The 12,831-nt window shown below is 47.8% G+C and overlaps 1 protein-coding gene across 1 annotated transcript in view; it reads right to left on the bottom strand.

Annotated features, from left to right (window-relative positions):
* Positions 1-248: 248 nt before the first annotated feature.
* Positions 249-12,831, bottom strand: part of DOC2B (double C2 domain beta) — a 64,217-nt gene continuing 51,634 nt past the window's right edge. Inside the window, exons 7-9 of the mRNA XM_074189161.1 lie at positions 11,133-11,214; positions 9,005-9,101; positions 249-6,787 (exon numbers count right to left, since the gene is read on the bottom strand). Of these exons, the coding sequence (XP_074045262.1) occupies positions 6,651-6,787; positions 9,005-9,101; positions 11,133-11,214 (316 nt within the window). The 3' untranslated portion in view covers positions 249-6,650. The remainder of the gene's footprint in view (positions 6,788-9,004; positions 9,102-11,132; positions 11,215-12,831) is intronic.

Here is a 12,831-nt window from a genome sequence, read left to right as displayed (position 1 = left end):
CAAAACTAAGAAGAAATAGCAAACCCTTTAGATGAAAGTTAAGAGTCTTGGGTTCAAATACTTCTTTTAACCCTTATCAGCAAGTATGTGATTGCAGTCAAGCCTGTTCATTTCCCTATCTGTATAATGGGAATAATAATACTGATATCAACTCCCAGGTTTTTGTAAATCTTAAGATTTCAACAGGGTGAGTAATTTCCCTCCTCTCTTCCATCCCTTCCCCCTTCCACCACCCTTTGATGCCTTTTCTTTTGACAGCCCCTTCATTTCCAAACATTTCTTTCCTCATTGCCCTAGCCATCAAGCTAGGGTCCTCTCCAGTCATCCTGATCCATATCTGGTCACTGGACCAGAGGCTGGTAACCTTGCACAGCCCCCTCACTCAAATGCAATTCACTCAGATGTCATGGGATCACCTCCCTGATATCATGGTCTTCGTCGAGAAGGAAGGACACACAACAACTAAATCTTCTAAAACAGAAGCAGCCAGGGTAAGATCTCATTGGCCTTTTCATTTTACTTTGGATTATATGTCATTATAAATATTAACAAATAAGACCCGAAAAGGACACTGCTGGGATAGATCATACCGAAGTACAAAATCGATTTTGTGGGAGGCAGTTTAAGGATAATTTCTGTGACCCTCACATTGTAGCAAAACCATTATCAAACATGGAGGTTTTGAGTTGACAACAGTGAGGGTCCATGCATTTGTTTATATGCTCGGTTAGAAAAGTTACAAAGGGTGGAAACGACATGCACCGTTCCTCCTGTCCAGGCCTGTTTACTCCAGGGTCCCCCCCCCCCCACCTTGGCTTCCCATCAGCCCATCCCCCCCATGTCCCCATCCCCGGATCCTCTGCTAGAAGCAGCAAAGCTGATGTCAGTAGGGGACTGCTTCAGTTGGGGAAGACTGGTCAAAGCTTGGTCAGTGACCGGGAGAAGATGGCAGCTACACGTGTCTTTAGATGACCTCTTTAGAGCTGGATGGGACCTTAGAGATCAACCTCCTCACTTTACAGATAAGGAAACTGAAGCCCAGAGATGAAGTAACTTGTCCAGTGTCACTTGGGTAACATCTTAGGGAATGGACACACCAAAGTTTTGGGCAATCCATACATAAATCATCCTATGTGACCCTGGAATGTGGTAAAGGATATTTTGGGAGAGGTGGTACGTGAAGTTCCTTTTGGACCAATGGGTAAGTCTGGGTGCAGTTTGGAATTTATAATTTGGTTTGGGTGATTTGCCATGGTGACATTCCGGAAGGTTCAGGAGTTGACTTGTGATGCCATAGGAGTATGGAGACATCAAGCCTCTCCTTGACTTGTGGGATAGAGCTAATGCAGGCCTGGGCCCTGAGGGATTTGAGCTGGGGACTGCTCCCTGCCTCCCTCCTTTCCTCCTCTTCATCTCCTTCTCAAAACCTAGAGACTCCTTTCTTTCCCACCATATACTGAGCCTGTTTCCCTGCACTAGGGTATCCCCTCTTTCTGGTGGCTATTGAATCTCCCTTTACTAATGGGTTCTTCCTCCTATAACTCTCTGTATAGCAGCTAACCTTTTTCTGGGTTTTTTTTTTTTAGTTTTATTTTTTTTTTACAACGCATCAGTGCTTTCTTTTTTGTTGTTTTTTTTTTTAAAGTTTTTGACCAGGCAGTGGGGTTAAGTGACTTGCCCAAGGTCACACAGGTAATTATTATGTGTCTGAGACTGGATTTGAACTCAGGTCCTCCTGACTCCAGGGCTGGTGCTCTATTCACTGTATCACCTAGCTGCCCCTAGGAGGTGCTTTCTTTTTTTTTTCTTTTTTTAGGTTTTTGCTAGGCAATGGGGTTGAGTGGTTTGCCCAAGGCCACACAGCTAGGTAATTATTAAGTGTATGAGACCGGACTTGAACCCAGGTACTCCTGACTCCAGGGCCAGTGCTCCATCCACTGCGCCACCTAGCCGCCCCCTAGCAGGTGCTTTCTTGACTCTCTTTTTGTCAATATGATATAATGGAAGAAATCCTGGACTTGGAACTGGATGATGTGGGTTTGAATCTTTTGCCACTGCCCCTCACCTCTCTGGGGGGGACTGCACTATGATCATAGGACTTAGAGATATAAGAAAGCCTTAGATCGTCTAATCCAATATCTTACAGATGAAGAAACTGAGGCCCATAAAGTACCTTTCCCAGGGTCATATGGGTAATCTGAGGCACCCTGAAACTCTAAAATTCTGTGCTCCCCCCCTTCCCTAATGTGAGCAAATGGCTCTCTCTCTCTCTCTGGACTTTGCACTAGCTCTTCATCCATCTACTCACTCCAACATTCTGTGGTTCAGAACCTTCAGAGTCAGACAGCTAGAATCACCTCCCAATGGGCAAGCAAGGGGGACAGAGGGCCAGATACTCCACCTGAATCACTGCTGGGACCTCACCTGGTGAGGTCCCTGTTGCTCTGGGGCCTCAGAAGGAAGACAAGACTCCTAAGCGCCCGAGTTTGGAGGGAATGGTGGGGAAAACATGCCAACCCCTGAACATGCATAGGTCCTCCCTGTGTCTGCTCATTGGGTCAGGAGATTGGAGCAGTTGAGCCGCGGGGCTTGTGGGAAGTAGGGAACCAGGGAGTGGACAGGGTGACAGAGGCCTTCAGAGAGGGTCCTCAGTAGCCCCGTCAACTAAACCATTTCATCAAAAAAGGCAAGAACCAGGCTGCCGGGAGGGCAAGGGGCAAGGCAAAGCAGATGGCAGAGAATCCAGGCTCCTTAAGATTTGAGAGGAAGGGAGGAAAGACAGCAAGATGGGCAATTCCAGAATAGCGAATCCAGAAGTTATTTTTGTGATGTGTGTTTTGTTTTTGCTTACAGAATTGCAGGTTTGCCATAGAGTCAGGGTGAGGGGGGAATGTCCGGGCTGAAAGGCACGTCTGAACCCATTTATTTCAACCCTTTCATTTTACATGGGAGGAAACTGAGGACCAGAGAAGGGACTTCTGTGTAAAATGAGAGAGTTGGACTCGATGTCACTTTGGGTCCCTTCCAGCTCTTCATCCAGGATCCTGGTACTGGAACTGCCCTGCCGGGTCACTTGTCCTTTGACCTAGGCTGACCGTACGTGCCATGACTAATATTAGAGGAAGCAAGCTCAGAGAGTTTTGGAAAGCTGGGTGCAGATTGAGCCTCAGGGAGAGAGCGGAGAGCAGTTTCTGTGTTTTCTTTTGGGTTTTCCCATTTGCCCTGGGCAAAGCTGGGACAGGACTAGCTGTCTGTACTCCTCAAGATGCCAGCCAATAGGGCTCATAAATGAAGGGGAGGGTGCATATACATTAATGGGAGAGAGCTGGAGCAGGGAGAGTCTGGAGTATGTGTATTCTAATGGGACATCTAGAGACATCACCCCCTCCCTACCTCTCTCTTAACTCACTCTTGATATCATGATGGGCATTGCCAGTCGCTAGGGTGAAGGTGGGCTCGCAACCTCTGGGGCCATTGTCACATCTTGGTATTGGATGACTCCATCTTCACCAAGGATGAGCTTGGTTGGGAAAGTACTTTGGGACATTTCTGCCTTTGGGGGCTTCCCATAGCCATACACCCTGCAAGACTGGGGAGGCAGGGGCCTCTTCCCTTTCTGCTATCCATTCATGTGACTTTGAACAAGTTGCTCCCTCTCCCTGGCCTTCCTCTGAGATGATGTTGGCATGTGTCTGGGGCAGCTTGATCCATTCAGTTGCTGGTTCAGAGACTGCCCCTTCGCCGAATGAGCTGGCTGCCCATTTCCAGCTCCTTCCTAGCCACTTAACTCTTACTTTCTCTCAGACTCTCCAAACGACTGAAAGGTAATATCTCCTTGATATTGTTTCCCCAGCCTTGGTTATTTGACAGGTGTGTCTCTTCCCCAGTGGGCAGAGTGTGACCCTGACCTTGACCCTTCCCTCAAAACTTGGGGGAGTCTTCCCCAAAGATCACCATATAGGCTTGTATGGGCATGTAGGACAGTGCCAGGATCAGATTTGTCAGGGCCTGACCATAGGAGTCAAAGGGAATCTTCTCCCCTCGAGGCAGTGGGTTTTTGCAGGAAGTAGCACCTTTGGTTGGCTCCTCAGGGTTGGGGGATCACTCCAACCAGGTCCTGGTGGGAAGGGAAGCCATCAGAGGAGGAGGAGGAGGAGGAAGGAGAAGCAGGGTGGAGGTGAGCAGAGGGATGCTGATCAGGGCATTGCTGTAGAACTGCACCTCAAAGATTATTCAGTGTACCCCCCCATTTTACAGATGTGGAAGCTGAGGACTAAGAAGAGGAAGAGATCAATTAGCCCAAGGTCACCCTCACAGGTAGAAAATTGCAAGCCTCCCTCCCTCTCACGGCCCCTTTCTTTTTCTTTTTTTTTTAGGCTTTTTTTTTTTTTTGCAAGGCAAACAGGGTTAAGTGGCTTGCCCAAGGCCACACAGCTAGATAATTATTAAGTGTCTGAGACCGGATTTGAACCCAGGTACTCCTGACTCCAGGGCCAGTGCTCTATCCACTGCGCCACCTAGCTGCCCCTCTCACGGCCCTTTTCTCTGGAAATATTCCTGATGCCCTGGGTTGACTGAGTAGACCACTCAACTTTTCAGGAAGATTAGTCTTCTGGAAGTCTTCTCTTCTCAGATGGTTCCCATATGGTCTTTTACCATGGGCCTGGCTGGAGGGGAAATGGGAAAAACCCTTCAGAGCAACAGGGGGGATAAAGGACTAAGCAGAGGGAAGACAGGGTAGATCTCGATATTCAGTCGGCACAAAACCACCTCCTCTCTTGTCCAACTGATAGAAAGCTCAAACAGGTTTGGTCATCACCCTTTCTTCTCCCACACTCTTGACCCAGAATGCTCCCTGCCTCATTTTCCACTCCAGGGAAATGCTTTCTCTGCCTCCACCCTTAATAGAGACTTTCCTGTGACTTATAGAATGTTCCACGTCCGACCCAGGCAGCTAGGTGGCTGCATGGAGTGTTGAACTTGGAATCAGGAAGACTCATCTTCCTGAGTTCAAATCTGCCCTTACTTGCAAGCTGGGTGACCCTGGGCATGTCCCTTGACCCTGGTTGTCTCAGTTTCCTCATCTGTCAAATAAGCCAGAGAAGGAAATGGCCAGCCTGCTCCACTATCTCTACCAAGAAAACCCCAAATAACAACCCCCACATTACACCATCTAGACTCATAGTTGTGTGTGTGTGTGTGTGTGTGCGTGTGTGTCTGTCTGACTGTTAGTGGCAGCAGCCCTGGGTTTCTACTTGGGCTCTGCTGCTCTCATTCCCTGGGGGACCTGGCAAGGCCATGCAGTGGCGTGGATGATGCCCAAGGTCCCTTCCAGCTCGAAATCCTGTCATTTCGTCAGCAGTTAGGGCCATGTTATTTCTTGGCGATCATATCCTTGACTGTTTAGGGAGGAGGGAGGAGAGCCTCCCTCAGGTCCTGTCAGGTCAGGATGGGCTCAGGGCATGGTGACTAACAGCGGGAAACATGCATCTTAGTCCCCTGACCCTCAACTCTGGGCCTCATGTGGAGGAAAGGCAGTGACCTGGTGGCTGGAGCCTGGGCCTTGGACCTTGGGGAAACTGGTCTCTTCTAAGAGCCTCAGTTTCTTCATTTGTAAAATGGGGTACAGGGGCAGCATTGCTTTGAGGAGGGGTGAGAGGAGGAAGATCGGCCGCCGTACCCCCTTCAGGCCCGCCTGGCCTTCTTGAGGAGGGTCGGCTGGCCGCCCTCTTTAAACTTGCCTGGTCTTCTCGAGCAACTTGACCTTTATGGCTCAGTAGCGAGGAGCCAGTCCCGTAGCAAGGGAGGATTCGGCCTCTTCCTGGATCACTTGAAACATCAGGGTGTATTTGGGTGGTTTGGTTTGCCTTTGTTGGATAGAGCCTTAGGACCTCCCATCTCCCTGGGTTGCCCCGTGGGCCTGTGGCCACCAGCTATCACCACCCGAAGTCCTGAAAGTCTTTTGCCCCGCTGTAGAATGTCTGGCCAAGGAGAGATCTTCCCTGTAACAGGTGGGTCAGTAGACTGGGGAGTAGAGATCTCTCCTATACTCTTGGAGGTCTCCTGCAATCTCAGACCAGCTGTTGGATCTTAGGCTAGTTGTCACAGAGGAAAGCCATGGCACTGGGACTCAGAATCCCAGGCTGCCCCTTCCTACAGCGTCCCCCCAGCCTCATTTACTGCTCTGGGGTTAGAACTGGGCACCTGATGCCAACCCCTTAGCTCTCCCCTGCTTGACGGTCAACCCACTCTGGCTTTATGCTTGGCCCCATCCTGGGCCTATTTCTGCCTATCCTTCCTGCCTTCCTGATATGGTGCCAACTGGACTCGGGTAGGGGCATACTCTCCTCTCCACCCCCTCCCTAACCCCTGTGGCCCCTTTGGAGGCAGAGAGAGAAGAAGGGGGCACAGGGACCAGAAGAGGGGCCTGGCCCCACCTCCAGCTTCCAGCAGTGGGGGGCAGCTGGCTCTCGGGGCCCGTGTCTCCATCCCTCTGAGACCCAGCCTGGCACCATTCCCAATGTCCAGAGTGGACAGATGAGGTGGCGTTTTTGCGTACGTGGTGGTTCAGGAGCCTTTTGATGCTGCTGAGTAAACATGACTCTCAGACCCTGAATTGTTGCTGGCACGGGGTGGGGTGGGGGTGGAGGTCAGTCACTGAGGACAGCCCCGGGCAGCTCGTTGGTCAGCGTGTGCCAGCGCTCGATTTTCTTGTCCTTGTTTTTTAGGCAGTCAAACCAGTGCTTTAGGCGTTCGCCCTTGGCATTGATGCCCAACACCACGCCTCCTGAAAAAACAAAAGGGACCTGGGTCAAGAAGAGTGGCGTGTTTTCATTAACTGAGATACACCTGAGATGTGATCACAGGCAAGTCAGGTGACTCTCCTGTGCCTCAGTTTCCTCATTTGTACATGGACTATGTGACATGGAGAGGATCTCTATGGTCTTCCCTGGCTTTAAATTCTACAAACCCAGAACCCCAACTACTCCAGGGGAAGAGATTCCATACATCGCTGACCATACCCTCTCCTGTTGGAACCTTTCCTTGGTCTCAGGGACCCACCAGCCTAGTTGAATCTGTCTCTGGGGGTTTGGCATCTGGCCCTTGAGTCTTGTCTCTTGTGAGCTCAAATGGGCCCAAATAAAGAGCCCTTGCTGATGCATCACCCGCCCACCTGACTGTTCTGCGAAACCCTCTCAAAAGAATCCAAATCCTATCAGAAGCTCAGGTATAAATTCACCCGGGTTCTGATTTGGGAGCATTTAATGGAAACATCAAAGTTTCCACTGCCAGTTAATTCACTGTGTGACTTTTCATTTAGTCCCAACCCCATCCTAGGCCTCAGTTGCCTCTTCTGTAAAATAAAGGGGTTGGGTTAGATAAGTGTTTCCCAGAATAACAGGACCAAAGAATTCAAGTTTGAAATACATCAAAGGAGACCATGAGAATGGCGTTCCACAGCCAAGGTCTCGAGCCCCCATATTTAATTTGGGGTCAAAGCTTTGATAGGGATGTTTGTGGAAATCACTGGTGAGGCAGAGGCTATTATGGGTCAGTACAGGGATCGGAATCTCAGATGGGACAGAGTCTCACTAGAAATCTTCCCATACCTGGGAATTCTGGCAAGGAAGGAATACTGAACTTGCCAGCAGGGAAAATTCAGGACTGGACATCAGCCAGCAATGGAGGGATTGCATAACTTAGTGCCCAGTGGGCAAGATTTATAGATTCCATGGACATCCTATGGTTTGTGGGTTGACCCTGTCTTATCTTCTTCCTCTTGTCCATTCCCTACAGTTGTACTGGCAGTAGGGTGACCATCTCAGTTGGTAGCCACCATTTTCTAGATCCTGGTGGCTGGTAAGAATGGGTATATGGGTCACTCCATCAGTGAGTCCTCTGGGAATTTGTGGAGATAGGGTGGTTCCCTCAGCCCCAAGCTTTATGGGAATGTGGGATCCAAGCACAGAAGACTCTCTCTACATAATTGCTGACATTGGCATTCCTAATCGGTAGCCAGGCCCAGACAGGAGACAGGGTTTTTATAGAGTCTCTCTCCTTTTGGTTGGAGAAAAGGGCCAGGACTCTGTTCCGAGAGGGACAAGGGGCCGGGGCTCCTGCTCGCTGGGCTGGGTTATGTCTCTGGCTCCGTCGAGTTGGATGTGAAAGTGATTAGAGCCAAGGCTGCAGAAAGGAGAGTCTGGCGCCTAAAGACCTTCACAATCTTCTTCTGTCCTAGCCTTCCAGGCTTATGGGGCATTACTTACCCTCCTGCATTCTGCTAGCCAACTCAACTGACTTTCTTTCTATTAGATGATGGCATCACGCCTTTGCAATGGTCATCCCCCCCCACCTGACTGTACTCAATCCTCACTTCCATCTAACTGAATCTCTTTCAGGGCAGCTTAGACATCATATTCTACATGAAGCTTTTCCTGATCTCCCCCCGCCAACCTTTAACTGCCAATGGCCTCTCTCCCCAACTACTTTGAATTTATTTTCTCTACATTTTTCCTGTGCATCCCTTGTTGTCTCCTCCTGTTAGAATAGAAGATCTTTGAGAGGAGGGATTATTTCATTCTTTGTCTGTGTATCTCAGCACTTGACTTAAAATAGATTTAATAAATTCTTGTCTGATTGCCCCTGGGGTGAGATGACCATGTTGGTTTGGGGGTGGCATGGGTATTTTCTCATAGAAATTCTATTCCTATCAGGTGCAATCCAAGGTCCCATGGGACAGCCCTTGGGAATTGTTGGATGGACTAACTCCAGCTTCTCTGACAGCTCTGACTCGGTGGGATTCTCTGTCCAAGGCTTGGGATGAAATAACTGGTACTCATAGAATTTACATTACTTGAACTCCTTCCCAGGAAGCTATGCCAACCACAGGTTGGAGTCCCCTCCCTTTCAACTTCTCAGTAGCTTTCCACATCCAAGGAAATCCCCTCTGATAGTGCCCTGGTCATAAGGAGGACCCCCCCTTGGGACCCCTTGCTTTCCTTACCAATGAAATCATTTGATTTGCCGATATCATAATCCCAAACAGTGACCTCCAGGGTCTTCTTAGCCAGGTCCCCGTGCTTTATTTCATAGCAGAATTCCTAATGTCCAAAAAAAAGCATTTATCAGCACAGGTTGTATGACCCAGATAGGCTTGGCGTAGTCACTGCCAGATGTGGATGTCATTGGAAGAAGCTGGAATTTTGAGGCTGAGGGGCAAGGGATGGATCCTGGCTCAACTACTACCTGAGGGACCTTGGGGAAATGACTCGAGTTCCATATGCCTCAGTTTCTTCGTTGTAAAATGAGGAGGTCATAAGATGAAGGATCTTGATCTGGAAGAGAGCTCAGAGGTCGTGGGGTCCAAATACTCCTCTCCAGCCCTTTCCCATTTCCCCTTTTTGATTAAGAAAGCCAAGGCCTGGAGAAGCTAAATGACTTGTCATGAAGTGATCGAGAGGCATCTAAGAAGGAATTAACTCAGCTATAAGATTTGTAACCAAATCTTTTGGTTCTGGACTTCAACAAACCTCTGCTTTAAAGTGAGGGGGGCACCCAGAACTCACCAAAGGTAGCCTGGCCTCAACCTCAGTCAGCCTCTCTGCTCCCTGGTTTGTTTTTGGGGGCCAAGCAGAACTGATCCCTCTTCATGTGCCCACCCCTCAAATCTTGGGGACTCAGAATCAAGGAATCAAAGTATTTGATGGCTGTAGCAGAGGAGATATTCCTTTTATACACATGAAGCTGATCACCCCAAGGGCTTTGGAACCTGCTGCTATGGAGCAGGGACCTTGGGTGTGTGCTACTTTCGGGGGAGTGGGTGGGGGTGCATGCCCCAGGCAGATACAAGATTGTAAATGGTAGCTTAAAGTCTGACTTCATCCTAGAACTCTCAGTTATCCCGGGATGAAAGGAGAGTGAAGAAAACCAGGCCAGGGCCATTGGGGCTTTGGCTGAGGGATGGTGTGATAGCATTCACAGTCCCTTAGCAATAGAGAAGCAACCGAACTGACACCGAATTATCCAGAATAATTAAAGTCGGGAGCAACCAGATGGTGGGCTGAGTTTAAAGCACCACCAACAACATTTAACTGGCTATTTGATCCATGTCAAGCCTCTCACTGTTTTCAGCCTCAGTTTCCTCATCTGTAAAGTGAGGATAATCATAGCACTTTCCTCACAGAGGTTTTGTGACGATCAAATGAGATGCATTGTAAGCTTTAAAGTGCCATATATATTAGCAATTATCATTATTGTTTCTTCAAGTTGTATTTTCTACTAAGGAGAATTGCGTCCAGGAGTACTTTGGTTTTCAGTGGATTATGTGTGATTCTGTATTCCCTGCCCGATATATTGTCTTGGTTATTCACACTTGACCTGGCCCCTCTTACAGTCTGGGACCTTCTGCATGGTCTCCACATCTGCTGCCTCTTCCCCTTCCCCTTACTTCTCACTACAGTATCTGACTTAATCATGTTCTCCTTTATCAAGCATGTATCCTTAATAAATAATGTTTGTCAGGGGCAGCTAGGTGGCACAGTGGATAGAGCACCAGCTCTGGAGTCAGGAGGACCTGAGTTCAAATCTGGCCTCAGACACTTAATAATGACCTAGCTGTGTGGCCTTGGGCAAGCCACTTACCCCCATTGCCTTGCAAAAACAAAAAAAATGCCCTTTAAAAAATAAATAATGCTTGTCCCCTTCCCTTACTCCCCTACACATTCCACATTCTCATCAATCCATCCCAGCTATGGTCCTTCCATAACATTTACATCCCTTTCTCTTTGTGCTTTTGCCTTGCTTTCTGCTATATTGTCTCCAAATTATCTCACAAGTATAATTTATATATTTTGTGTTTTATATTTTTGTATTTGTACTTCATGGAATGTAAACTTCTTGAGATCTTATTTTGGTTTTGTGTCCAACACAGAGTCCACTATGTAATAGAGACTGGATAAAGGACTGCTGAATGAGGGAATCAGACCTCTTTGTTCAGGGTGTGAGACCAGGCATCCTGGAACCCCCAGGGTTTACTCCGACATTGTAGGAATACTGGGGATTTGCCTGCCTGCTCAGCCAATTGCCTCTTGCTTTCAAGCCAGCACCATCACATCTCCCTTCTCCCCTGGTACCTCATTGAATTCTGGATTCAGTGTTTTCTTCTTCACGGCTGTCTTGTGTTTGGATTTCTTTTCCACATCAGGTTTCAGATATCTGAAATTATAACCAAGAAACTAATCAAGATTAGGAAGTGCCAGGAGATTGGATTGGGCTGGTGAGCTGGAAACTTTCTATATCTGAAGAAATGTTTTCAGGGACTTCTCTTGCCACTGAAATCTAATTTAATTCAACTTTTGCTATGCCAAGAGGAGCCATTGGCAAATTTTTGAACTGTGCTTTCATTTATACTACCATTCCCAAGGCCATTTATTAATAGGTCCCAGTAGGGGCAGCTAGAAAGTGGTGGTGGTGAAGATGATGATGATGATGATGATGATGTTCATCCTTATTCTTGAAGAAGACCACATCAGGGAGGTGGTGCCATGACAAGCACATGAATTGGATTTCAGTGAGGTGGGGCCATGCTAAATCATCAGTCTCACTTTCTCCTCCAGAGCCATCTGCTCCAGTGGCCAGATATAAATTAGGATCACTGAAGATGGCCCTGGATGTGATGTAATCTGGGTTAAGTAACTTGCCCAAGGTCACTCAGTAAATGTCAAGTGCCTGAGACTGGATTTGAACTCTTGTCCTCCTGACTCCAAGGTCAATGCTCTATCCACTACTTCACCTAGGTGCTCCTAGAAAGGTGTTGCAATGGATAGAACAGCTGAACCTGGAATCAGCCCTGAGTTCAAACATGGCCTTCGATTCTAACTAACTGTGACTTCCCCCTGTTTGCCTCAGTTTTCTCATCGGTAAAATCACCTGGAGAAGGAAATGGCAAGTCACTTGAATATCTTTGCCAAGAAAACTCTAAAATGAGGTTGCTACAACTGAACCACCTGAACAACCACCACCACAACAAATAATGTAAATTTTTTTACACTGGGCGGATGAAAGTGGGTTTGCATTTTCATTTAGATTTTACCAATTTCCCTTCTCTCTCTCTTGGGAATCGGACTCAGCAAATACTTTGATATGTTAACCCTACTAACAAGTAAGGGGCATTCTGAGTATATAAAGCCATAGGGACAAGAGCACGGTTCTCCACTTTGCTCACTATTAGCCCTCTTTTCCTTCCCCTAGAACACTGAAGATTTCTTAAAGAGGTGGGATAGCTCAGTGGCAAAATGCTGACATTGGAATCAGCCCACCTGCTTCAGATCCCATCTTTGTCTCTTACTCTATCTGTGAGGACCCTGAGCAAATCACTTTGGTTTTTCCCTCTATAAAAAAATGGAGGATGGATCAGAGGGCCTTTGGGGTTCTTTCCAGTTCTAGACCTAAGAAGCTATAACTCTGGTCCCTTCCTTGTTCTCATTTATTAAGAGACTACTATGGGGCAGTCAGGTGGCGTAGTAGATAGAGCATGGGTCCTGGAGTCAGGAGGTATGAGTTCAAATCCATTTCAGACATTTAATAGTTACCTAGCTGGAGCTGTGAACTCATCCAACCTTTCTGGAGAGCAATTTGGAATTACGTCCAAAGGGCAACAAAAATGTGCATACCCTTTGATACAATAATACCACAACTGGGTTTATACCCTGAAGAGATGATGAAAAAGGGTAAAAATACCAGCCCTGTTTGTGGTGGCAAAGAATTGGAAATCAAGTAAATATCCTTCAACTGGGGAATGGCTTAGCAAACTGTGGTATATGTATGTCATGG

Source organism: Macrotis lagotis, chromosome 5 (genome assembly GCF_037893015.1).
Source record: "Macrotis lagotis isolate mMagLag1 chromosome 5, bilby.v1.9.chrom.fasta, whole genome shotgun sequence".
NCBI lineage: Eukaryota > Metazoa > Chordata > Mammalia > Peramelemorphia > Peramelidae > Macrotis > Macrotis lagotis.
This window is presented reverse-complemented; position numbering and strand designations above follow the sequence as displayed.